Source organism: Styela clava, chromosome 7 (genome assembly GCF_964204865.1).
Source record: "Styela clava chromosome 7, kaStyClav1.hap1.2, whole genome shotgun sequence".
Lineage (NCBI taxonomy): Eukaryota > Metazoa > Chordata > Ascidiacea > Stolidobranchia > Styelidae > Styela > Styela clava.
In genome coordinates this window covers 18,046,951-18,074,725 of record NC_135256.1, presented here as the reverse complement: position 1 = coordinate 18,074,725, position 27,775 = coordinate 18,046,951, and the positions used below count along the sequence as shown (strand labels likewise).

The 27,775-nt window shown below is 36.6% G+C and overlaps 2 protein-coding genes and 2 long non-coding RNA genes across 4 annotated transcripts; 2 read left to right on the top strand and 2 right to left on the bottom strand.

The window, feature by feature from the left end:
- The first annotated feature begins 1,863 nt into the window (after nucleotides 1-1,863).
- On the top strand, nucleotides 1,864-8,862 carry LOC120328834 (uncharacterized). Its single transcript, XR_013477292.1, has 4 exons — nucleotides 1,864-2,079; nucleotides 8,130-8,187; nucleotides 8,282-8,357; nucleotides 8,435-8,862. It is a non-coding gene; the product is annotated as an uncharacterized LOC120328834 (long non-coding RNA).
- Nucleotides 3,186-5,972, bottom strand: LOC144425137 (uncharacterized). The gene is made up of 3 exons (XR_013477291.1): nucleotides 5,212-5,972; nucleotides 4,299-4,454; nucleotides 3,186-3,262 (listed from the first exon to the last, which is right to left on the bottom strand). It is a non-coding gene; the product is annotated as an uncharacterized LOC144425137 (long non-coding RNA).
- An 11,838-nt stretch (nucleotides 8,863-20,700) lies between the features above and the next one.
- LOC120327580 (uncharacterized) lies at nucleotides 20,701-22,127 on the top strand. The gene is made up of 2 exons (XM_039393906.2): nucleotides 20,701-20,928; nucleotides 21,324-22,127. The coding sequence occupies exons 1-2, from the start codon at nucleotides 20,775-20,777 to the stop codon at nucleotides 22,013-22,015; spliced, it is 846 nt and encodes a 281-aa protein (XP_039249840.1). The 5' UTR covers nucleotides 20,701-20,774; the 3' UTR covers nucleotides 22,016-22,127.
- An 831-nt stretch (nucleotides 22,128-22,958) lies between these two features.
- Nucleotides 22,959-27,772, bottom strand: LOC120327579 (uncharacterized). Its single transcript, XM_039393905.2, has 3 exons — nucleotides 27,416-27,772; nucleotides 24,744-24,898; nucleotides 22,959-24,122 (listed from the first exon to the last, which is right to left on the bottom strand). The coding sequence occupies exons 1-3, from the start codon at nucleotides 27,647-27,649 to the stop codon at nucleotides 23,006-23,008; spliced, it is 1,506 nt and encodes a 501-aa protein (XP_039249839.1). The 5' UTR covers nucleotides 27,650-27,772; the 3' UTR covers nucleotides 22,959-23,005.
- Between the last annotated feature and the right edge of the window lie 3 nt (nucleotides 27,773-27,775).

The following is a 27,775-nucleotide window of genomic DNA, read 5'->3' as shown; positions in this document are numbered from 1 at the left end:
CTACTTTTAGGGTACAAATTAAGCTGCGGGCTACAAGTTCAATGTACACTTCTAAAAAATCAGTTGCTCGATTAAGCTTCAATTATTGATATAATTACTGGCATTTAGTGAAGTATAGACACTAATAAACTTTAGGATTCTTCAGGAAATCAAACGATTATCACAACGTTGCAAATAAATTTCTATCAATAACACTTGTATTTCAGAACTGAGTGTTTTTAAATTGATTTTCAACACTCTGCACAAGTCTAAGATAAAATGGACTTAACAGTTGTAATATCAAACTGTAACTCTGAGCGAGTCTTGCATATTTTCATCAGTGAGGCGTGTTCCATGTTTGTTCCTGGTGGAGTGAGTCGCGGCACTATGGCCCATCGTGTTAAGCGGTAGGCTCGCAGGTTAGAATCTCATACGGGGATAGTTATGTGCGAAAGGATTGCTGGACTCCTCGCCGCCGTAGGGTGGTTCACGTAACCGCTGGTCGGTTAGGCTTCCTTCGCCATCAAGTCCAGGCTTCCGGAAACAAATAACTAACTAATCCCATACCCGACATTGAATGGTAACCGGCGAGAAGCCGTGGTTTGTCATATGGTTAAGCCGTCCTATCGGCTATCTTCTCCCCGGGGATAAATATGTAAATCTCCTCCTATCCTGAGATTGTCAAAAATGTTGATTCGAAAGGATAGGTTGAAACAAACGATGGTCTCGTAAAATAGCATTGCTGTATGATTTGAATCGCGAGCTTTTTCTGTCCGTACTGTGCTGACCAGTGGGTAGTTAGCGCGGAAAATTACGTGACAAGATGTGAAATATTCATCGTGAAAATGATGGATTTTTCTTTGGAATCAATAATTGTATTGTTACTGCTCCGCTAACCAACGGACAAGAAAAAGCGCGGGTTCGTGGAAAGTGATCTCAGTGTGATGTCATAATTGGAAGAGTGTTAATTTACCCGTCACATTTCTGAGGTCAAATAAAATAAGGTTGGTGATTACAATAATTAATATAGTGTCATTTCTAGTTCCCATAAAAGTGTGATTTATACTAAAATAGCAGGACAAAATTTAATTGATCTAGCTTACTTATAAAACCCTTATTAAGCTTAGTTTGGAACAGACCTGCGGGCGACTAATATGGTCTTCGCGGGCGACTTGGTGCCCGCGGGCAACGCGTTGGTGACCCCTGGTGTAGACCATGTCAACAAACGTCGCATAAGATCAATTCCGATTATAATTACCCAAAGGAAAGGAGCCCCGTAAACGTCAGTAATGCCCCATTATGACTCCTAGAACATGTTTAGTCGAGACTGGGCTTATAACGAAACACAAATAGACTAACAACAATTAAATAGTTGTCTTGATGAAGTTTCCATGGAATGTGGTTTAATCAGACAATTTTCTCAGTCACATCCCAAATAAAACTCCCTCCCCCTATGTTTCTCTTTGATACTGCCCCCTTTTTTTTCCTTATTTGACCTTAAAAAAATATTTGGCGCGCGTGCCACATTTCGGTTCAGGGCGTGGTAGTTTGAGGTCGTTTCTGCGCTGGGGTGAGCCAGGTATATTCACAGTTTTAAGGCAAGGAAGGTCTAGATATAATTAAGTCAACTAGTTATTCCCATTCTTCATGCATATATAAGCTAGAACTTGAATTGTATGAATAATAATCTATTTCGATACAATTTGATAACGCATTATTTCAGTCATATTCAGAATTTTGAATGGTATATGATGAATATAGATTTCAGCATTGAATTCTTGTTTCTTCCTTATATATCTTTCGAGTGTATTTATTTACGTGTTTTGCAACGCTTTTCTTAATGGATCAAGTCTTGTTTTCTGATCATATTTTTTGTGAGTTGTAATCCGCATCAACGTGCTGTTTATAATTTTCCCATTTTGCACAAGAACTTTGTATCATCGCTAAATGGTAAGCCATAACCATTATTTTCAAATTACAGGCCTAAAAGTCATAACTATCATTTTCAAATTACAGGCTTAAAAGTGAAGAAAAATTGACCAATATATGATATTGGCATGATTGATGGTGGAGTGACGACTGATTGATGTAGGTAGAAAGGTAACTGATCTAAAGTAGTTTATCAGTTTTATAATAACTTGATTATAAAGTAAAGGCCTTATATAATTTTTAATCTAATTACATGGCTTAGGCCGTTTAGCTAAGTTTCCGGGGCCGGAAATTTAAAAACTTTCTTTACTGAAAAATCGGTGTTTCCCCCTCCCAATCGCCCTCCAGTGGCGTAAGAAGGTTGCGCACTTAAAAATGGAGCTATTGAGAAATGAAATAGATAGGTATGGTTGTTAACATTGTTTTGAAGAAATTTTTGTTCTCTTACTCCCCAGTCACGCTTTAGTGATTTTGGCTTATTGCAGGCCTCTGAAAGGACATATTGAGAAAGTGAAAGCATGGGCATATTTGGAAAATTATTTGAATCCATTTTAGAGGGAATTTTTTTTCTCCAACTCCTCAGTCATGCTCCAGTGATTTTACGTTATATCTCGAGAATGGTGATAGGTAGAGATGCCATATTTGGGTCATACAAGTTAATTGAGGTCTAGTTTATGTCAAAAATGTCAATTTCGTCACGGTTGAGTGATCACGGGCCCTAAAATTAATAAAACTTGATTCCCATTGGGGGTGATCAGTTTCGTTTCTAACCTGATATTTAAACTATTTAATGGACTAAAAAGGTCGGGGGCACTGCGCCGGACGAATGCCGCCATTCGTTCGGCGCAACGACCAGGGTCTTCCAACAAAATCAGAACAAACACCTACCCCAGATAGCACAACTACGTCGGAACAACCATGGCCGAACGTTGTTCGAACCACCGGCCCAATAATGGCGAACAACCATGTTCCAGCGAAGATTTGGCCGCTGGGCCAACGTCGGTCCTTTCGCTGTAATGCAACCGTGGCAAACGGTCGGGCCAACGTAGGCGATACGTTGTAACACAATCGTGACATATGGCCGGTCCAACGTGGGCGATACGTTGTAACACAATCGTGACATATGGCCGGGCCTACGTAGGTGACACGTTGTAATACAATCGTGGCACATGGTCGGGCCAAGTTAGGCGATGTGTTGTACAGACAGGGTATGGATCTATACTACATAGAAATTTCCCACTAATCTAACATTATTTATATAATAAAAAAACAAAAGATAACAAAATGTCTTTATTTTACAAATATGTATACATGTAATAAAATTAATCGGAGTTCGTTGCCAGATCATCCAGAGCTGAAAAATATTAAAATTCTGTGTTAAACTGCAGTATTAGCAAATTACAGCACCAGAGTTCAAAGCCTAGTCTGAATGACTGCATCCCAACAAATTTTCAGAGTAGGAATCTTAAGCCAAGTTTCTGCAGTCGCAAATGTGTGAGTGAAGCTTACATTGACAAGACAATAATAATTGAGAAATACAGAAATTCTTGATTCCGCAAGGGGGGCGTAGACAATGTTTTGAGGGGAATATTTGTTGGAGGGAATAATGATGATTTGAGATTTTATCTGACTAAAATGTCTTCAAATATTCCTTGTTGAAGAAATTCATCTATATTATTAGAAACATCATGCACCATGATTAGTCTATTTGTTTAATTGATTTACAATAAATTTATTTCTAACCTCATCATTTGCTGTTGTGCTAGGGGGGGATGATAATGTAAAAAATACTGTAAGGGAGCGATGATACAAATAAGTTCGAAAACCACTGTTCGCCATTATGCACCAAACTCTGGCAACATTGGATTGGTAATTTGGCACTTGACTCTAACCATAATCAGCTTGGCGATATCTCCTTAATAAATATTTTTCTATACTGTTCACTTTTGTATACAACATCTACATTCAATTTCTTTACTGTTCACAGTTGTTTACAAAATCATTATTCAATTTGACAATCATAATGATAAAAATGAATGGTGTGGCAACTGGCAAGTACATTTTGTTTACTACCAAACTTATCTAAATTTTCTCGCCTGTTTTTATTTTATTATATCTCTGTTGTTGTTGTGTGTGTGTAACTTGATTTAATTCATGAACACGATAGGCATCTTTTTGGCAAAACCTTATATTCTTTACGCTTCAATCTTAATTAAGGTTTTGTTTTCACTCCAGATTGTCAGATTCTATTTAATCAATTTTTGTTCATTTCCCGTATGAATTATCTTAAGCTGATTTGGAGTCAAAATAATCTTATACTTATAAAATGGAAGAGGGTAGAGCAGAGAAAGATGGTGGTACAATATGATAAACATATTACATACCGGTACCTTTAATAGCAGAAACTAAGGGCGTCCCACTCACTCCTTATCCACCGCGTCCTGCACAGTTGAAAGAGCGGGAGAGTAAATTTGTTATAACTGAGCTCATGATTCTCCAATCCAGTCTTTCTCGGAGCAACCTCCAAGACTTGACAAATATTTTATCTGGAATGAGTAAATAAGCACAATTATAAAAATACATCTAATGAAAAGGCAAAAGCTCTATGTTGAATTATCGCGAGTATCTACTCTAAAATATACACATATGTGTTTTGTTCACATCCCATTCGTATAAAAGTGAACACTTTTAATATTACAATCAGATCGTATTTAGACATTTAAATAATCTTCCTTGAACACGAAGCGAAAATATTGGGCATATTGTATTTCATACATAAATTCGAAGCGCTTCATGCAGTCAAAAACAAAACGACAAAAAATAAAAGGCACTCAATAAGATGAGACCCAGCAAAGGTATTTTCACCTATTTTACTTTCATGTTCTGTTTAGCTTTTCAATTAATTATGGAGTAATCTGCAATATTTTAACATTGTACTAAAACTAAACAAATATTCTGAATCTCAGAGATTTTTACATCGTGGTCTTCATACGATGGCATGTGTTACCGGTCAGCGAACTCTTAAATTAATTTTGCTTGCCCGCTGGCCGCTGGGGTAAAAAGGTTGGGAACCACTGAACTAAACAGTTAAGTACAACCACGTTACACCAACGCCCCGCAAACTTACAGTCAATTTTCATCAGAATGATTAAATAGAATAAATTGATTTTTAATGTTTTCTCGTTGTGGGGTCGCAAGTATCTGTAGTCTGTGATTTTACAAAAATTGGGGTCGCGGAAAAAAAAGTTTGGGAACCACTGCCGTAAAGTGTATGTAATCAGCCTATAAAAGTATTCAACTTACGAGCGATTTTTTCATCCTTGAATGTTTTCTGGATCAAAATGTAATCAGACAATGAATTTCATCAATTCCTTTATGTCCGAGTCCACACTATAATCAGTGGAAAGTTGCAGATGCCGTAGCTTGTAGCATAAGAGTTTCTACCGCCTGTCCCAACAATTTTTCCATGGACTGGATTGGAGCATAGCTTGATCTCTGAAAATCAAGTTAGTGTTACACAATATATAGTACATGATTGTCTTTCAGATGATAAACGTGAACGAATGGCCTATACTAATTACCAGAATATAAATTTTTCATTAATATTAATTACCGAATTTTCCGGCAAATAAGTCTACCCGGCGAATAAGACGAGGCCTGTTTTTAAGCCTGAAAAAATGGGTTTTTGCATACAACCGGCCGATGAGTCGGGGTAGTAAAATCGCATCAACGTCGGGAATCTCAAATTACCATGCAATGCCTTTCGAGCGGTCGCTGTGTTTGCGCATTGATTAAAATAGCCTATGACTTCTTTTTGTAGCGTAATATTCAGTCCATATATGATAATGCAAATATGATAAGCACAGCATTGAAATTTCAGATTCACAGCACGAGAATGTCGATTTATTTAAACTAACCTGATGAGGACGTGGGGGATGCTATCGCCGAAGGTATTTTATTGTCCGGGTTCAATAATAGGGCAACAAAAAAATGAAAATGATCATACTCGCCTAATAAGACGACCCCCCCCCCAAAAAAAAAATCAGGCTAAAAATTTGGGTCTAGAAAAGCGACTTATACGCCGGAAAATACGGTATGATGTTAACCACATGATGTTGTACTAGTTAATTATTCAACCGATATATCTAGCTATTGTGCAATATTTTATGGCACAGATATGCAAGGAGCTACTATCAAACTATAATACAAAAACACCTGTTTTGGGCATTGAATATTTGGTCCGCATTGAAACATTGAGATGCTTGAAATGACACAGTGTATGATTGCGTGAAAGAGGGAATTGAAGCAGGTGAATTTTCCAGTCCATTGTCATAGGGCATATTATAAAAATGGTATATATCATTAAACTTACAATGGTAATATTGACACTTGACAGAATATCTAATCGGTAATAATTATTTAGAACCGGAAAAAAATGGATATTACACAAAATATGTCCAAATATTTGTAAAAGATGTGTCGTACAATACTTCATGCTTTTAGAGTCGCTGGGCATTGCACAGTTGCATGCACATTTGGCAGTCATTGTACAGAGATGGGCTTCCCCCCAATCGCCCGAATCTTATTTGCTAGCGGTCTACTTTCCAATTCACTTCAAAATATAATAACACTTAATTAAGGTTGGTTGGGTAAGATTACATAGCATGCATACTGAAAATAAATCATATTAATATATATGATTACCTAATATAATTCTATTGAATTTTAAAACAAAATAGATATTATTCAAAAATCAGTAATTTATTTCTCAACAAAGCTGAAAATATGAACTAAAGCAGGGTTGGGCAAAGTTCTCGGACCGCGTGCAAAAATTTTGCGCACCTAGACTGGCGGGCCATGTCGCATCTCGCATGTGTGGCGTAAAAAGTTATACTTTAGAAACAAAATTTTATTTAAAGTGTTACAAAAACAAAAAGGGAAAACAATAATCCTTGAGCTATTTTTTACCCAAAAACATCAAATTTTAGTTTCAGTTTGATTGTGGCAATTGTTAAAACATATTTTAGATTTCAGCCAATTGAGATCTGTATTTAGATTTGTTGAAATTCATCAGACAGAAGGTTCACAAATGTACAACTATTCAGATTACTGGATTAAGTCGTTCAACGGGTTGGATTTGGGCTGCAGGAATGTTTGCACTTAGACAAATAAAGTAAATATAAAAAATCATATCCAGGGATGAAGGACCAATACCGGTATCGGTAGTCGATAAGGAATACCGGTACTCGGTACTGGTAAATAAGAGATGGCAACCTCAGAAAATTAAACAAAAAAATGTGCCAAAAGACCAAGTACCGGTACGGTAACGTACCGGTACTGTACGGTACCTTATCTCGTTCTGTCGTTACCGGTACCCACGGTGTCCAGGATAAATATGTAACTTTTACCGGTATCTACCATAGGTACCGGTACTCGATAACGAATACTGGTAAATGAGAGATGGCAACCTAAAAAAGTTTACCAAAAAATGCCAAAAGACCAAGTACGGTACCGGTACCGTACCTCATCTCGTTCTGCCGTTACCGGTACCTCCGGTGTCCAGGGATGTATGTAATGCTTCCGAAAAACAAACAATACAGTAAATCTAATCCCATACCCGACTTGGAATGGTAACCGGACGAGAGGCCGTGGTTCGCCATATGGATAAGCCGTCTTATCGGCTTTCCTCTCCCCCGGGATAAATATGTAAATACTACTAACTTCTACCGGTATGGTACCATATCACCCTTATGAACCGTGACCTGGCAACGCACTTAGGGTACCGGTGCCATGAGATTAACTTACACGGTTACAACTAGGCTATCTCTACTTTCGCCATTCTACTATGAAAGCATTAAAAGTTCAATGTCACTGTCCCATCCACGGCAAAAACCTCGCAACAGGCTATCGATTACGAATACCGCCAAAATGAATGGCGACCTCATGTGCTATATTCGAATCGCGCGCCCATTTCTTCGCATAATGGAGTGTTTCGTTGAAGGCCAATCAAGGCCTTACCATGGTAAATGGTTGTAAATCCGCGTACAACGGTTGCCGGCGGATTATAACGTTGGCCCAACGTAGTTGTGCTATCTGGGACTTTTTACCTTACTAAACACATTTCTTTACATTTCCCCTCGCGGGTAGCGAAGCGACCGACCCCTGGATTATAAAGTAAAGGCCTTATATAATTTTTAATCTAATTGCATGGCTTTGCGAAGAAGGAAGATATTGTTACTGCTGGCGGTCGAGTGACGATTGGTCGATGCAAATGGAAAGGTAGGTAGTTGGTCTAAAAATGTTACAAAATCTAAAGTTTTTATCACAACTAGATTATAGAGCAAAGGTTTTATAATTTCTAACTTAATTACAGGGCTTTGCGAAGAAGGAAGATATTGTTACTGCTAGAGGACGAGTGACGATCGGTCGATGTAAATGGGAAGGTATAGGTATGTTACAAAATTTAAGGTTTTTATCACAACTTGATTATAGAGCGAAGGTTTTATAATTTCCAATTTAATTACAGGTCTTTGTGAAGGTAGAAGATATTGTTACTGCTGGTGACCGATTGGCAATTGATCGATGTAAATGGACATGTGGGTCCGCTTCATTTTTATGAACAGTATTTTACTCAAAAGGGAGAGGCCTATTTCCCAAATTGTTGGTTTGTGTTGTTTGTACAGGGTAAACATTCGAATATTGAAAGCGCCTCACTAACAACAAAACTTTACAATAAAACTTGCGCTTTTCCACGAGCTTTCCTCTTTTTATATGAACAATTGTGATCATAATTTGTTCTACATAAACACACGTATGATACCTAATAAGTTCTGATTTTGTGGTTATGCTAATGCAGTTGTGTACATCTCTGTTAACTTTTTACATCACAATATTGTTGCGTATTACAATTGTAAAGATTGGAGAGTAATGCTATACTGCTATAATCTTTATGCTACTGACGTCTTAAACCACACTCGATTTATCTATGGCCTACGATCGGCCAGAGATAAAAAAAATGATCGCGTCGTTTCGGCCCGGATCCGGCGTCAGGGCGCCCAATAAAATAGCGGCTAGCCAGTGTGACGTCATAACCTTGTGACGTCTTAGTGTAAAATCCGCAGAAACCAGTCAAAATCACGTTTTGAGACACTCCTTACACCTATGCCCCAACTCCCATTGCTTATTAGCCTTTAACAAAACCCAGTCCCCGACAACCAATAAGCATGGAGAACGGATATTGCTTCAATGATTTTATTATTTTTCAAGCAAGAGACTGAACAAAAATCTACATCTAGTCTTCGGAAAAAAAGTATGAGAGGATGTGGATAAAGTTGAGATATTGAAGGTAATGCAGTTACGGATTGTTTAAAAGCGAGCAACATTGAGATATCAAGCTTTTCTGCCATGATCAGACACGTAATTGAGAATTGTGAATTTCTGGGTGATACCTGGGCTCAGTGGCATACATATATAGCGAGAGGGCCACTTTTACTGCCATGGGAGCCATTTGGATGAGAGCGCACAATGGGCGAAACCACATTTTGATAAAAACTACTTAAATAACGTAAAAGTATCCCAAAGCAACAAACCGTAGGTAAAAATTTCAGTAAACGATCGATCAAGAGGGCGCATTTCAAACATTTCCATAGGCGCCATTTCACGCAGATACGCCACTACTGGGACAAGCTTCGATATCCGGCAAAATCTGGTAGAAAGATGGTTGTATAAAAAAATTAAAATACACCTTTTATATAATCAAGATGGTACGACAATTCTTTCGAATGTTCAACGTACGTGTCCGGTTGTCGACTGTCCCTTGATCTTTCCAACCAGAACGCAGCTGAAATATTAAAACAGATTGAACATAGCACAGGGCGATTATGGATTACATTTCACACCACCGATGAAAAATAGATCCTAAAAATTTAAGCATCGACTTCCACAACTCAACTCAAAAATTCATAAGATTCGAAACTAAGCTTTCAACCCGATACATCACGATAGCGATGCTCAAATATATGGGCACGAAAACCAAAACGAAGTAGTACGAGTATGCAATCTGTTACAGTAGACCAGCGGTTCTCAAACTTTTGGTGTTGCGGAGCCCTTGAAAAGGTCGATTACTATTCACGGAGCCCCAAAATAAATGTTAAAATTGTTACTTTCAGATTCATATGAGCAAGTTAAAAGTACTTTACTTAATTTAAATGCTGAAACTTTTTAATATGGTCATGAATCTGAAACTACCGACGGAGCCGAACGCAATAAAATAAATTTCAATTGTTCGTATTTTGCCCAGACACTGATTTTTTTAACGGCGCTATCTTAAAATCGAATCTCGAGTGCAAAAGAACAAATCAAGTACGACGAATCGTTAGATCGCAAAAATACGATTCCAATTTATTTATAGTTGGCCGTTTATCACATATTTTATGTTATTTAAGAATAGTATTCTTTCATTTTAGTAATCCCAATAGTAGTCTCGAATCAAACGTGAGTAACGATGAGCTCAATTACATTATAACGACGAGACACGTTAAATGCTCGCATCGGTCATGGATTGAATATTTTACGCAACAATCTCGTTATCAGTTTTTTTAATAGCGAAGAATGTTGCGCGACAATTTCCGATTCCAATTTTGAACCACCTCTCTCTAAGTATCCTGGCTGAGCTCCTGCTTATAAATAATGAATGTCATTTTTTATTTCCGCCTCTTTGCCATATTTCGAGGCTATATTGTTGTCAGATCAAAGCTGTTATTGCTTCTATGAACAGTTACAAATTAGTCAGTATTTTGAAAAGTAATTGAATAGCTCGCGGAGCCCCTGGGTTTCTCTCGCGGAGCCATGGGGCTCCGTACGGAGCACTTTGAGAACCTATGAGTAGTCTACTGAGTAGACTACGCCAAAAAGTGCGCAATTTTCAATTTTGAATGTTTTAGTTGATAGAGAAAGGCGATTTTTTTCATCACAGAAACAAGAAAAAGATTCCCTATAATAACAATAACATAATAACAAAGACCTGATGTCCACTTCATGTCCAAGAATTTCAGACTCCAGACCGGCAACTTGAGAGTAAATTCTTCTGCAAGTTCGTGTACCTAATGCCGCAAATAGCAAGAGTAACTATAGCTATTTCCGTGGTGTATCGAGGAAAAAGCAGCAATGAATGAGGCAAAGAAGTGCGTTTTCGCAACTGGAATAACAACTCTCTAAACCAGGGGTTTTCAACCTTTTCTCTGTTAATAAATTATTGTATTAATAAATTAAATAAATTAATATATTTTGATATCGGTCTTCAATAGGAATAGTTGCTGATCGTAAAGAGCAGTGGCGATCGCGCACAAGGGGGGCGTAGACAATGTTTTAGATTGCGTTTAGGCTAATTAAAAATATGAATATTTGTTAGATTGATCTGCCCGCCTTATTTTGAATATTTACGTTTCTTTATTTTGGATATTCACTTTCCTTTTACGTATTTTAACATGTATTTTTGAATTAAAGCATACTTTCGTTTAACCATCCGTTATTTGTAGCTTGTTAGCAAGTTATTTTTGAGGGGCACAAAATTTGACAAATTCTAAAAATGGGCGCGACTTAAAATGTTTGAAAACCACTGCTATAGAGTTTCGTTTGAAGAAAATGGTATGTTTGGGTAATGAGTAACTACTGATTTGCAATTCAATTTCTCTAATCCATCTTATGAACTAAAAACTGGGGTTCTCAGTCTATAGGATGAAATCAGCCCCTGGGGGTGAACAGAGTAAATTAGCAATAAAGAAATTTTAACGCCGGAAATTTAATTCAACCCACCAAGAAAAACAAAACGAATAGCGAGAGGAAGCAGCGCTGACAAAGAACTTATTTTGACAATACATTTGAGTTTCATACGCGCTATCATCATGTATTTCTTTGGTGGTAAAATCTGTCACCGCGGACATTTCCGAGCTTTAGGGTTTGTGTAATGAGAGTTATTATGCTTCCACTACGGAGGTAGACCATGTTTGTTGGTCACAAACTAGCTAAGAGCTCTAATGTAAACATTGCACATATCTACATTTAATACATTCTGCCCCTTGAAGTTTCTGTAGCAAGCTTAAAAAATTGGAAAAAAAAATAGGACTGAAATAGTAAATAAAGTTTGACAACCCTTGAAATAAAGCATATATATATATATATAAATTCAAATCTACACAATAATATGGACCACTAACCGAATTTCGTCACGAGACTCGTTAAGGGAAATAAATTTAAAAGAGTCTATGATAAACAAAAAGTTAACCTACCTTGCTTATTCTTGAGACACGCCTGGAAAGTCGTACCTTGCTCCACAAGTTTTTCACTTTCATTGAATACTTTCAAGCACTGATTGACAATTTCTGAAGCAAAATAAAACCACTGTTGAATCCACTGTACGATGAAAATTTTTGAAGGTAATTTCAATTTTTTTTAACAGCTTCCATTAAATTCATTAAGGACTAATTGCACACTACGATTCCGGTAACACAAACATCGGATTCTGATTATTCCCGTTAAGTATTATTTTAAAAAAAATGAATTTTGAAGTTTGTTTTAAAAATAAACTATGATTCGAATTGCAAAAAAATATCATTACTTACATACTTTCTTATATTTGAGACGTATCGGAAAGTCACTCCTCTTGCTCCCAAATGAAAACGTTTCCTTTTACGTTTGAAGAAATTCAATCACCGATTTCAAATTTCTGAAATATAAACAAAAAGATACTAAGAAATGAACATGAAAAAAACAACAACAACATAATAGCATAACGATATGTACAGTTCGTGTCCAATAATATTGAAACCAATAACAAGTAATTACCCCGTCTCTATCAGTCGTCACATGGGCTATATTTAATGACGGTGTTGATAAAAACTCACTTGTAGCTATGCCGAAGATTCGTCTCCTATCCACTTTTGTCTGCACGTGCAAAAAAAAATTGGAAAGGTAGTCCAGTAGTGGAAAACTATACGAGACAAAAAATAGGACCTGGCATACTTCTTACAAAGGGTGAATTACTTATCGTAAGACAGATTTTTATCTTACTTATTGCCTTCATTAACAAAAACACTCGCAATGGTTGACGGAAATCTTTCAAGGGTATTGGTTTTAACTGGATAAATGTTCATGTAAAAACATATAAATTGCCTGCATAGAAACGAGAAAGCAGTAAATGAAGCCAAATCATTCATTAATTGCCGTTAGAATAAATGAATTTGTCAAACAGCCGAAACGACGAATAATTGTTAGACTATTCAAAATGTAAATCAGAATGCACTTACAACAAATATACGTTTCTCAGCGCAAGAGCCAGGTAGTATAAAACCAGATGTAATCAGATTCATGTTAAGGGTAATATAAGAAGACAATACAATGACACTGACGGAATCCTAACACTTGGTTCCTAACACACTAGGAATCATTTAGTATTAAGCTATGGGCTAACTAACTGAAAGAATGAAATTATCTCCAATAACCATTGCCGATTTAGATTATCTCGCCAATTTCAGATATTGTAATCTCAATTCCACTTTGTAGACATTTGAATCAATAATTGTAGGCCAAAGCTTAGTTTAACTGCATTAGTATAGCTATAAAAAATGGCTGAAGATACAAGCGTTGGATTATGAAAAAATTAGCGACACAAGTATGCACATAAACCATTAAATCTAAAAATTCACAAACATGAAATCAGTGCTCACCTGACGGCGACGAATTTGAAAAGACCGCCTGAGCGCAGACAAACTTTGACGTGGCAAGAAAAAATTGTGACTATAATAAAGAAACATAGAGGGTGGAGGAGACCGGATGCTTTTTCATTCGTTATTAGGAATCATATGTCTAGGTGACGTAAGAAATAGCGAAACAACAAAAAAATGATGGAACATGCTGTTTGTCGCATTAACCTTTTACCACTACAGCCATTCTAGATACATTTTATTCTAGACAATATTCAATATGCTATACATTATTAGGAAAAAAAAGTAATTGACAGAAAGATATTCTACCGACGTTATGGTGTGGACAGCAGGAAAAATCACGCTGACCAAACATACAGCGATTATAACAAAATCAGACGATTTTTTTTCATATGATGCTTATTCAATACTTGTCGCTCCGAACAAGACCCTATGCAGGCATCCACAGACACCCCGCGATATGCTATGAGTTACTTTTATATAAGTTTAATTTCTGGATCTATTATCGACCCGCCACGTCCTGGTCAATTGTAGATTAGAACTATCCAGTATTCGTTGAAAATATTCGATAGAAAAAATGCAATTTTTCTACCTCTAGCAAGGGCGAATCTATGGCGCCCATGGCCAAGTTTAAAATGCACCTCTCTTGATAGCTAGTTGACAATTTATATTGACTGTTATTTAAATGAGATACATGTACGTTATTATTTGTGTAGAAATACGAGTTTCAGTTATTTCCAATTCGGAATTATTCTATTGAAACATTTTACGATAAAAACTTTCCGCTCTTTTTGCGCCCCTGCCCAAACAGTGACTATGGCCATGCTTGCCACACCCTAGATAAGCCACACACCCCTAGCTAGTTGGTTCGTATGTTAAAATATAATTGAGACGATATGTCGAGTAGCAACATTCTATCAATGCCAAATAGAAAGGGTTTCTCTGAGGAAAATCATTTCTGTCTGCGTTGTAGATTCGATGTTTTGGCCCACAATCAGCTAAATGTTGCCACCACCTGATTTTCACAACCTGAAAAGCCCCGAATACGTGCTCCCCAAAAATTGAATTACCATAAGCTCATTTCCCCTAACATTAAAAATAAAATTCCAAAAGTGCATTTTATCTAATTTAATAGCAGCAATAAAATAAGAATCCACAAATACAAGAACAACATCTTGATTTAATCTCAGTAAGAAGGGTGTCACTGTTTCAGCGATATCAAACCTAAGAATTCCATATCATCGTCAATTTCAAGCTTGAACCAATATTTTGTTTTAATGAATGCCATTGCAAAGAATAGGTTGAATGACATTAAACCGAAAATGGTAATGACGTCATGGAAAGGGTGGCATATTGCTGTTGGAGACAAACACAAAAATATCTGTAGTTGCGAAGTCGATTTTGAGTCTTGACTTTCACGAAACCGAATTATAAGACCGACTCTCCATAGCTTTTTTTGGCGCAATCTCAACAGTTTTCATTTCACAGAAGATTAAGCTTCATTGCAGCTATAATAATGAAGACTACATGTCTCTACTATCTGCGAGACCAACTAAATTGTGATGTAACAATGTTTGCTAACTAGATGCGAACACGACGCGCCCAGTTTTTCTGCGAAGTGGCGGAAAATACGGCGATTACAAAATAAACTGTTACGCCAATGAAGACCCGGAGACCCCCCTAAAACTGTCTAGGTGTCTTCTTTTGGGTTAAGTACCCCCAGTTTGTGTGCCACTGGCCTAGCAAATACCACACGGATTATATGCCAGCAGTACCAGAATACGTATTATTCTCAAGAATAACATATTCAAAACTAAATTTGAAAGACTTGTAATTAAATAATTGCTGAAAATAAATTTATTTTAAAGAATAGATATTGCACGCTATATTTTAAAATTTTTCATTTTGACTTTATTCAAAGCCATTTTGTTCGCTGTTCTTCCCCATACACTGCTCAAGATATCTTTTTTCCTTCTGAGTTTAAAAAATAAAGGCAAAGTCCGGTTGTTTTCCACAGTTGAATCATAAACGGCTGCTTTTATGGCTCGAACAACACTACCATTCGTTTCACTGAGTTTGAAAGTTTGTTCCAACCATTTTTCTGCTACGTCAGAAGTAGAAAGGTCCTGATCAGTTACTACTTACTAGATAGATGCAAATGGTATTAAATTAAATAGTGATAAGTCGTCATAGAGCATATGGCTTGAAATTTGCTTAAAAAGAGCAGTGGTTTGTCAACATGGTTGTGTGACATTTTAGGGTTCCGTCGCCACTGTTCCAAAAGCTCACATTCAAATCGTAGTGTCTATATTAATATATGTACATTGTTTAAAAATAATCAAACATAATAAACTTGCTACACTTTTAAAATCATTTTGTTCAGTCCCTGGTAGGTTTGCTTAGATATATATATATATGTAGTATATATACATTTATGGTTTCAAATGATGTTCCTGTTTATCTGGGTTGAAGAATTGGGTCAAGTTGAGTAAATTACGGGAGGTACGTTTCACTGGCAGTCAGTTGATTGAGTTTAGAGGGGTTGTTTAGAGGGTAGCATAGACGTCATATTGGGGGTGTCAAAATAAGGCTGACGAAATGCGGTCGTTGCGTGTCAAATTAGGGGTGACGAAATAGGGTATTCGAGTCAAGGGTGACGAAATACGGTCGGTGCGTGTCAGATTGAGGGTAGCGAAATACGGTCGGTGCGTGTCAGGTTGGTGGTGACGAAATAGGGTCGTTGCGTGGTGTCAGGTTAGCGGTGACAAAATACGGTCGCTGCGAAGAAATCTTTATGATTTGATTTCCGCATGCCAGAATAGTAGCATCACGTTTTGAACTGGACCTATATAATACCAAACATAGCGTTTGAAAATGAAATTCGCCGAGTATTTATATGTTTATTGTAGCAATTGAGCCTCTGTTGTTTACTATCAACCTAAATAAAGATGTGAGAGGTATTCCGGTAGTGGCGCCAGGGAATATAGAATTGAATGGAAATTATTGATGAAATCGGCGATGACAAACCTTGAAAAGGTATTGGAAGTTATGATCCATGAAATGCTGAATGCATCTGGTGTATTATTGCATGAATGAGGAATCGATCACGGCCCAAAATTTCGGAAAAGAACACGCCGTATTGTGAAAACAGTCAACGCTCAAAGGAACAATCTTCTCTCGGAAATTCGCGCCCTAGATGTAAAATTCAATGGAATTCAAAAAGTCAAAACGGAGGCACAGTTCGGAGGCCAACGTTATGAAATACATCTGCATATTTATTATCTTGTTGTACAATGTTGCCTGAAATACGTTTGTGTTCGTCGGGAGTTTTAAAACAAGATATGAAAAATGAATAACTAATATTTTACAGTTAGTTAAATTTGTTTTAAGAAAATTTCCATGTCCTCAAATAGTGTCAAACAATTTTTTTTATATTTCTAATATCTTATGTTACTTAATTATGCATAGAAATGACATGAAAAAACACGTTTTATGTCATCGTGAAAGTGATTGTGATTAAATTTAAATTTGACGTACGACTGGGATCACTCTGCATAGAGAGACTAAAATTAACGAAATGTCTCTATGCAGTGTGATCGAGTATATTTACGATCATGTAGACATCGAGATCAGTTACCAGTACCACTCAGTATTTATAACGTGAAAGACAATAGCTTTAGATGTGATAAAACATCTAGGATGTGATATTGTAGGTTTGTCCGAAACCATCAATAACTTTCAATGGAAGAATAATTTAGTTGGCAAGCGTTTGGGATGATAGGCATTAATTAAATATACCTATATATAAATTCAGACAAATTACTTGCTTGAGCAATTAAGATAATAACGAATTTGACATTTTTGATTGATGACCAAAATAATAAGACAAGGTTTTCATGTGAGTGTATGACATTGGTTACTTAAAATATGTAATTGGTGAATGACTCAAAGTAACGTTTATATAGGGGCATTAAAACGTCACTGCTATAGTCAAGTTGTTTGAGTGTTAAAGTTCGGAGCAACAAAGTAGGTATAAAAAAGCAGTCATATCAAAATTGAGCTTAAATGTTTTTGTATGAATAAGGTCTACAAGCATCATGTAAAATATCAGGAAGAATACCCATGTTAGAATGTAATTTACACTGGTTTTTCATTCTTTTAGTTATGAACCGAATTCTATGAGAATGTCTTTAAGAGATGAAAAGCTATTCAGAAGATGTTAAGTAAGTGAAACGCATTCTTTAGTGCAGGGTGGTCCAACCTTTTTGGCCGAATGGCCACATTTAGTTCACGAATGATCGCGCGGGCCACTAGACATGGTGGTTATGTTCTAGTTTTTACTACGCCGACTGCATATATATTAATGAAAAACAAACAAAACCCGCAAACCGAAATTATGAGCACAATGAAAATACGAAGATACAGTAAAGTCAAATTTTTAGCAAGTTTTTACTACGGCTATATATTTCAATGTCAAGTATGACACTGCTTTTATCTAATAAGTTTGTCAATATTCGGTGCGATGGACGAGGTAGCAATGCAGAGCGAATTTTTCATTAGCGAAATTAGTGATCTAATGGGGGATTTGACATGGTTCATCTGTGAGAAAACTTGCTCGCACAAGTAAGTGCTGTCAAATATTGAAGTCATGAAAACTGCCTCGTCTAGCTTTGCATAAAAAAGACAGGAAATCAGATTAAAATACATGGCAGACGATAAAATAAATTAAAACATCTCTCTCCAGCAATTACGCCCACAGAGGGACATAAAAAAGTTTCGAAAGCTGGGTGGTGCTTTTCGCGCGTTTAAACGACGAGCAATAACTTTTGAGTAGAGGTTTCAATAATGGCTCAGATTTGTGAAAAACATTGGGATTCGAATAGGGATAAGGATAAGATTTACATATTTATCCCGGGGGAGAGGAAAGCCGATTTGATGGCTTAACCATACGGCGAACCACGGCCTCTCGTCCGGTTACCATTCCCTTTCGGGTATGGAATTAGTTAGGTATTTGTTTTTCCGAAGCACGGACTTGATGGTGGAGGAAGCCGTAACCTACCAGCGAAATAATATCGCGCAGGCCACTCGGAAACCTTCGGCGGGTCACATGTGAAATCCGCAGAAATTTGGAAGCTCGAATGAGATCAGAGATAAAATGCATTCCTACTAATTTCTTTGACTAAGATACTGCTCTGCAGAGACGACATTTTCAGCAACCAAGAATGTAATATAGCATATGCCTTTGATAATTTCATTAAAGTTATTCTTTGTAAAAATTAAATGTTTGATAAATTTTCTGCTTTTATAGCGACAACCCTGTAGTTCGCATAGACAAGCAACAGTAGCAAAAAATAAACTGTAAAACAAGTATTATGAGAATGATTGATTACAATTGATCTAATGACTCGTTTTTAGGCAGGTATTTCTCGATGAACTCCAATAAAGCCAACATTACGACATATTTGAAGAAAAGAGGAAACTCTATAGATTCGATTTCAATATGATGACAGAACAGCAGCATGGTTCAACATGGTCATATATATTGCCAAACATAGCGCATATTCAAATAATTTAATGAAAAATATAAATGTATCATAGTCCAAATAAATTATGTAACTAAATTTACTGAAAAATTGAACAAGTATCTTTTTACTTTGAAACTGAATAATACATTTACTTTGATACTGTCTAATACATTTAAAACAAGTATCGGAGAGTATAAAATAAATAAAAAAAAACATTTGACGCCACCTCGTGAATTTTTTAGAAATGTAGAAAAATTACAGTTTTGGATGAGCGATTTTTCGGAAACCTACTATAAAGCCAGCATTACAACATATTAGGAGAAAAAAATAAAATCTCGTAGATTCGAATTCATCATGGCAGAATAGTAGTAGCACGTTTTAACTGACCATATATAATACCAAAAACATAGTGTATATTCCGATAATTTTATGAAAAATATATATTTATCATAGGTAAAAGTGGTTTTGTATTTCAACTAAATTTACTAAATAATGTCAAAGTTACTAACTAAATATTTTGACATCAAACCTTCAAGGTTTCTTCGCAGCGACCGTAATTCGTCACCCCCAATCTGACACACACCGGCCCTATTTCGTCACCCCTAACTTGACTCGACGACCCTATTTCGTCACCCCTAAGTTGACATGCACGACTGCATTTTGTCAGCCCTATTTTGACACCCTCAATATGACTTTTGTGCTACCACCAATGTAGGATTCTGGTTATTTTTGCATGAGCACTGGCGTTAAACTTTAGTTATTTATTCAACTTTTCACACTTACTAATAGATTACCTGCTAACTAGGGAAACAATACATTATGGCAATTGATGATTGATTCCTTACACAAGTCACAAGTCTGCAAGTAGACAAGCAAGTAGGCCTACGCCCAGGCCAACCAATAACAGTAGTTTGTCATCTGCTTTCCATTGAAATGAGGAAGCTTATGAATATTTAGAGAAATTGATAACGGCACATTATCACTCACCATCAGCGAAGTGCTGTCCGCAAACAGTGAAACACAAGCGAGATGACTTCTGGACTTGACACCAAGCAGTCCTGCCAATAGATGATATTCACATTGCGCGACGTTCCGGATCTTTTGAAAACAGTGGAATACAACTGAAGATCCATTTCGTTGTCTATACTTTATAGGTACAATACGAAATAACCATTTTCAACAGCCAAACAAAACGGAAACATATAATCCGACTTGCAACTGACAGGAGTCAAATGAACGTTTTTTTTTTGCCGTCCAGTAAACAAAGTCACGTGACCCGTGCAAGTCCTCTATACTATAGATAGAGTCTTAAGTTCCCTACATTCTACAACATTCGGTACACCACTGTAAACTCTATCGATGTGGTAAACTGTCCAACATTTTGGTACACCATGGGGTGTACTATGAACCCGGTTGATGAGCAATGTTCCTAGACTGTAGTCTAGGACGTCCAACTGGTCTTATTATGTTCTCAAATGCTTTACGTTTTACATTTTGTGAAGGCGTTCCCTTGAATGGAGGGTATTCACCTCTTTAGCGCCTCCACTGGATAGTGAGCAGGACGTCAGACGACGACTTCGCGATTGTTACTCTGGCGCGTTTTTTTTTATCTGTCTGTGTAATGGCTGAGCGTATCTTTAGCGACGATTTGAAATATCTTCCTGATTTTAGTTTTGATGACGTTACAGAATATGCTGAAAAGCATGCTGGGAATGGAAATAGCGCCAAGAGAGGATACAAATACTTCTGGGAGTCTTTCATCCACGATTACAAAGGTATGGTAAGTTAGGTAGGGCAAGTAAGATTTTTCAGCGAGCGGGACATGATGATGTCACATGTACCGTAACCACCGTTATAATTTTAAGCATTAAGAACGTCAGTAAATAATGACTTGTGATGTACATTTATTCATGGGCTATTCAGGATTTACCTATTTATTTTTATAGGGGATCTAAAAGGCAGGGGGCAGCTTATAATTTACACAGCTTTTCTAGAATCTCCGTCTGCTGTTGGCATTTTTGTACAATGGAGGAGTTCGAGATAAATCAACTATCTAATCTCATTACACCTAGGTTTCGATTAAACCATGCTGAATATGCAACAACCATTGAAAGCAAATTAAGCTGTAACTTATCACTAATATGCATTATTATTTTCACCGTTTTCCAAGATGGTCAGAATTTTTTAATAAAGGCAAGATGTTATCGATCACAAAGAAAAAACGAGCCACCTCATTCATTATTTGTAACTTTGCGACGGAACAATGTACTGAGTGCTACTTGCTCTTGTACAGTGGGAGAAGCAATTTGCTGTCATTCTTTAGCATTGTTGTACTGCACTGCGCATTTCAGCAATCTCCAACTAAAGAAAGTCCCCCCAGCTATCACTGGCACTATGCAATTACAATCATGGCATCATCCAAGAAGCGAAGGATTCAAGCAGCTGCCTATCCAAAAAATTATTATTCAAAATCCATGTTCGAAATCCATCAGAACAATTCGCAGCACTCTACACAAACCTGGAAGAATCCCGCAATGGCAGAGCTTTCTAAATTTTAGTCAATATAATATTCAGTTAAATACAATTTTGCCGTCAAATCCATCTTCTGTTGTAAGTATTTCAACAAATTTTGGACAAGCACCATTTGGGAGTCCTCTAGCATATCAACAGATATGTGATGAGAAAAGTTTTGAATTCCCTTCTCTCCCTCTGTCTAGTTTGTCTCCACAGACTAACACGGTGTTAACAGAAATGCAACACAAAGTGATGCAAAATCTGACTTTGGGCAGAGAAGATTGTAAACACATTGAATTTATGACTCGAAATCAGTATAACTCTCCGATTTGGCACCAACAACGATAATTTAGAATTACAGCATCCAAATTTGGCCGAATTTATAAACGTGTTTCAAATTTTGACTCCCTTGCTTCAAATCTTACTTCTTCCAAATTATTTCAAACTGCAGCAATGAAAAGAGGTATCCAAATGGAACCAGAAGCAGTAAAATTATACGAGGAAATAAAAAAATGCCAGTGTTCCCCATGTGGATTGGTAATATCTTCAACTTGTCCCTGGTTGGGGTGTTCACCAGATCGTAAAGTTTACGACCCATCTTGTGATGGCAACCTATGCTATGGCTTATTAGAAGTCAAATGCCCCATGTCTGACACTTTTGACAAGGTTTCTTGTCTTTTTAAAAATGATAAAGGGGAATGGACATTGAAAATGAATCATGATTATTATTTTCAAATAATGGGGTGTTTAGGAATCACAGGACTCAAGTGGTGTGACATCATTATTCTTTTACCTTCGGGTGCATGTTTTATTGATCGCATACATTTTGATGATGCATATTTTCTGGACCTACAAATGCGTCTGGAATCCTTTTTTTATGATCATTTCATAAATACGATTGCAACAAACATGTCATCTTGAGGACAAAAATTTTTCACTTTGTGAAATGTCTGAAGGATAATTATAAGAGAAAAAACTTGCCTAGGCATTTATGTATTTTATTGCTTTAAATTTAGAATGTAGTAACCAGTTGCTTTGGGCTTTCAACTATTTTTCAATAAATTAGTATTTTGTGTATTCGCCATAGTGCAATTTGTTGAAAACAGGCGAGACAGGCAGTACAAAAGGCTATTCTGAATTTTCCCTTTTCTTTTACTGTTAACCTAATATAATGTTGTGACACCCACGCCCTCTGCTGTATATTCTAACAAATCTAAGATCTTTAAAGGGACATAAAATATGTCCTGAATGTATTTGATAAACTAAACTGCTCGAACTAAAAATAATTATTCAACAATAAACAAACTAAAACTGAAAAATAAAACTAAATAACTACTTCTAAAACAAAGGACCGCTAAAGTTGGTTAATAAGCAAGCAACGGTCCATAGTTGATTAACTGTTCCTAGCATACTCAGTGGTATTCTGCCTTCGAATAACTGATATTCTTTCACCCTTCTGATTGCTCGTTCTACATGGACTCTAAGTGAAGCAATCTTGCTGGACCGCAATGCCTCCTCATATGTGAACCGCCCGTTAAAGTTGAATGGAGGAATATTTAGACCCACACCTTTCACTTCCAAGAGACTCCTGATGGCAAATCCTTTGTCGCACATTACGGAATCCCCTCTTTCAAGCAAACTCAAAATTCCAGATCTTCGGGTTATTTCACTGTCTGATATGCTACCGCAAAATAATAAACTGACAAAAGTTATTGGACCATGAGGAGCAATACCCAATAAACATTTTAATGTTGTATGGTTTTTATAAAATGAAAAAAACTCACTTTGGAGCATGAGTGAAGATGGTGACTGGCATAAAATTTCACAACAGTCAAGGACTATGCGTGTAGATTCATAACCTTGGTTTTTAAAACACTGTGGCATATTTTCATAAACCTGCTCACCAGTAGGCCAAATTGGGATAGATGCCAAGGTAAAATAAAGAAAATTAGCCCATGTGATAACTATCCGAGAGACAGTGGACTGTGATATGCAAAAAACATCACTAAGATGGATCTCATCAAAGCCCTGTCTCAGACGACACAAAAATAAAAATAGTTCATCAGCCAGTGGAAGCGATCGCTTCTTACAAGGGTGGTCTAAAAAATCGCTACTTCCATTATAAACTTCTTCGCTTACAGCAGACCATAGTGTTAAAGAGTTAGCACAGTCCAACAATATGTGGAAAAAGTCAATCAATAAACAATAGGAACTAAAGCCAGTATAATATTTAATCATGGAGCTTGACGCCTTGAAACGTTCCATACCGAATTTAGATATTGACAGCTTTGAAACTTGAGTTTTTAAATTCTCAATTTCTTTTAAAGCTTGCTCAAGTTTTTCTTCAGCTGTTTTCACTACAATGCAGTAGTTGTGATCCACTTGAGTAGGATTAATGTGATTAAAACTCAGACTGCTGGTCCGACTGCTTGGTACAGTGGCATCATCAGTGGTTCTGTACAAATATAATAAAATTCATTAGCAAAGAAATCACATATTCATCCTGGGGAAAGGAAGGATGATAAGACGGCTCAATTATATGATGAAGCAGATATCGGTGAAAAGTCATATTGTACCCAAATTACAGCTTCAAGTATTGAATCCTCTGCATTGCATGTATATGTGTAAATCAAATAATGGCACTGAATTGACTATTGTTATGGCTAGCTGTGAGGCAACTAGCAAAGTTGAATGATGTGCTTGGTAGTCTAAATTAGTATCTGGCTTTCTATCTTTTTTGTCGGGAATATATGCTAACAATGTAGGCATCATAGAAAACTAAGAACCGAATACAGATTCTAATAGCCAGAGCAGGCTATATCTTATAACTATGTGTTTGCACAATGAAAGTGTTTATTTTGTATTACACTGTTTACCTATTCTTGGCACTATTGTGGCCCGCTAACAATGCAAAAATAATTTTGTGGCCCGCGGAGCCGACAATGTTGGACCACCCTGATATTCTAGACTTTTATAGTCTGTCAAAATATTTTTTCAAATTGGTTAATTTTAAATTTTAGTTTGATACTAGTATGGTGGTATAGTCTAATTCAAAAAATGATATATTCTGTTTTACCTCAGTCTGTTTGGCAGTGGTCTCTCTGCAATTAACTTTGTCCAACTAAATTTTGATGGAACTGAGTTGTGGTGCAAACGGCGTCGACCAGAAGGCGTCTCATATATGTCTTCGGGTCTGAAATGGTTGCCACAAACTCGCGTGCTTGGTGTAATCTGTTTTAATAAGTCAAAATAAACTAGCTGATACGAACGGAATAAATAACACCAACTAAAGTGAAGCTAGGCTTCAAGGAATTAATGTATGCCGCCTAATAATAATATAGGTTATCAAGTTTAGCTTGATTCCCATAATCAGTACACCAGGAAGATATTGACAAAATAAACACTTATTAGTCTACAGAATCAGAAGAGCCCTAACTAAGATTTGAAAAGAGCAGAAGTTAAATTAATTTAATTAAGTGATTCAAGAGTCTTGCTGCACACTAAGACTCACAGCAAGACTCTTAAATCACTTAGGATAGTTATCTTTACTCTTGCTACAGCCAGGGATGGCCAATTCGAATAAAGTATTCGAATGTATTCGAATATCTCGTCATTCGAATATCGGAATTAGCGTTCATAAGAATATCGGATATTTGTGTGACGTCACACATTTTCGACGCCGCTTTCAAGACGTTTCCGTGGAATGAAAACATTCTCGATAGAAACTTGCGCATGATTGTATTCATCACTCATCAGCGTAAGTGTTATTTAGGCCCGTGAACGCCCTTACGTTTATGTTATTTTCTCTAAAACGAAAATTTTCCGCAAATTTGTTCCACGATAACGATGACAATTATTTTATTTTTGTACGCGCACGGAATTGTGAATCTGGTAAATACGTTCATCGGCGGCGAGTTTCTAAAGACAACGACAATCTGGTAAAGCGACTTTTCCCCGGGTTGTGAGGATGTATATAATATAATTAATCTAAAGTATATTCAACCAATTTTATTGTGATGAAATAAATTTTACTCTGAGATGTTACAGCATATTTATTGATTTTTCGAACGGTTTTATCTAAAATTAATCAGAGTGGCAGCATTTCAATTGAGCGGAGTAACTGTTAACAAGTACATCTGAATACTTGCCGAATTCGCAAAATACGGATCAAAACATTATTTAATTTAATCGGGCAGTTTACCACACGTTTTTATTTTTATGACCGCGGATTGCTATGGTATATAACAGGGGTGAAGATTTTATTTTGTCGACGCAACCGCAGGTTAAATTGAAGACAATTAAATTATTAAAGCAAGACATTTTAAATATGCCCGTATCGGTCACGAATATATCACTTTGCACAACAGAAAAATATATATTCGTTGTTATATTAGTTGTTGTAAAAGTCGACTCTTTTAACAGGTGGCATAATCGCGGCGATGAATATGTATTTTTAATTTACTGCTAAACTTTATATGTATATTCATTGTATGAAATGAATTATACTCTACACTCACCAGGATTTTATATCATTATTTGAGTTTTTTTAACGGCGATAACGAGTTAGCAAGATTGCAAAAATACGTATTAAAATTAAATACATCAGGCAGTTTATCTCGTAATTTTAGGTCACAGATCGCTGTGGACCGAATCGTAATGTTTTTTTTTTTTGACGTAAGAAGAAGCCACCGCGAGTTACGTTGGACACATTAAATTAATATATAAAGATATTTTAGAATCTCGTAGTTGTCATGGATTGAATATTTTACGTAACAGAATGATCATTATACGCTGAAAAGACGGCTCTTTTAACGAGCGCGGAATCGCGGTGAATGTTACAGGCGGCAATGGGAATTTCCGATTTCGAAAATCCTGGCTGCGCGGCTGGCAGTGGTGGTCATCTATCCTCTACTAATTTATTTCTAATTTCAAACACAACAATATGTTACACATAAATTAATATACAAATATACTGGTTGAATATTAGAATTTTTAAAGGCATAATGGATTTTCGATTGCTGTTGCCTGTATTGCCAATAAATTTTGTTACTCTTAGAAATTATACACAATTATCTGAATACAAGTAGTAGTTTTGTCAATAGACTCGACTATTATCGTAATATCATGGTACTAATGATAGAAAGCTTCAGACAACTCCTTGGCTATCTTTTCATATGGTCATTTGTACAAAGTGAATAATTTTAATAAACTGACTGTGTCACAAGTTGCTATTATTTTTTATTGATAGCTATAAACTATCAATTACTTTGTGTACATATACTGTTGGTTTGTGGCTCTATTCTGATATTTCTATTGAAGCTCATTTCCTAATTTACTGGGTTTTAATGAACTAAAACAAAAATGTGTTATTTTCGATTTTAGAATGTATTCGGAATTCCAGATTCGAAAACATTATTTTAGAATGTATTCGGAATAGTTTAGTATTCGGAAATGGCCATCCCTGGCTACAGCATCCTTGCATTATATGCATACCGATTCGCCGGCACAAAAGCATAGAAGAAGGATAAGTAGTTAGTTTCGTAGAAACCAAATCATTAGTTAAATTAATTGTTGCTAAAACTGCAAAAGAAAGTCGTGGGCTGTGCTCACCTTAAATACACTCACACATGGCCTACAACCGCATAGATATAGCCTAATAACTAAAGTAGAAGCGAGAAGAGAAAATCAGGGTCAAAACTAAAATTAAAACCAGAAGAAAAAAATATTTGCCACAATATACTGACTTACTTGAAAATGTTTACCAGGATCGCGACGAATACTATGAATCCACGCTCTCTTCATTTTTTCATTTTTGGGGAAAGAGTGGAACGATAAGTCTGGTGAGTAACGGCTATCGCCATTACACAACGGTACGCAGCAATGCAATTTGGAACCACCAGACGCACGAGCCGCCATTGCAATCGAAAAGCCCAAACCAGTCCAACGTCGCGGGGAAGCAGAAGACAGTACTTTCCCGCGCATGCCCACATAAAAACAAAATGGCGACGCTCAGTGGCGATAATGAATACCCCCCATTACATGGTGGCGGTAATGAGCTGTTGAGTATCGCCATGGATACGCGATATTACTTTTGCAGCTGTTCATTGC

What these genes read in the sequence shown, in the direction of transcription:
- LOC120327580 (XM_039393906.2), top strand. Translation starts at nt 20,775, where the DNA reads ATGGCTGAGCGTATCTTTAGCGACGATTTGAAATATCTTCCTGATTTT. An exon ending in TTTCATCCACGATTACAAAG is followed by an intron (nt 20,929 to 21,323) that starts GTATGGTAAGTT and finishes CCGTTTTCCAAG; the next exon opens with ATGGTCAGAATTTTTTAATA.
- LOC120327579 (XM_039393905.2), bottom strand. Translation starts at nt 27,649, where the DNA reads ATGCGCGGGAAAGTACTGTCTTCTGCTTCCCCGCGACGTTGGACTGGT. An exon ending in ATCCTGGTAAACATTTTCAA is followed by an intron (nt 24,899 to 27,415) that starts GTAAGTCAGTAT and finishes TTATTAAAACAG; the next exon opens with ATTACACCAAGCACGCGAGT. An exon ending in CCACTGCCAAACAGACTGAG is followed by an intron (nt 24,123 to 24,743) that starts GTAAAACAGAAT and finishes ATATTTGTACAG; the next exon opens with AACCACTGATGATGCCACTG.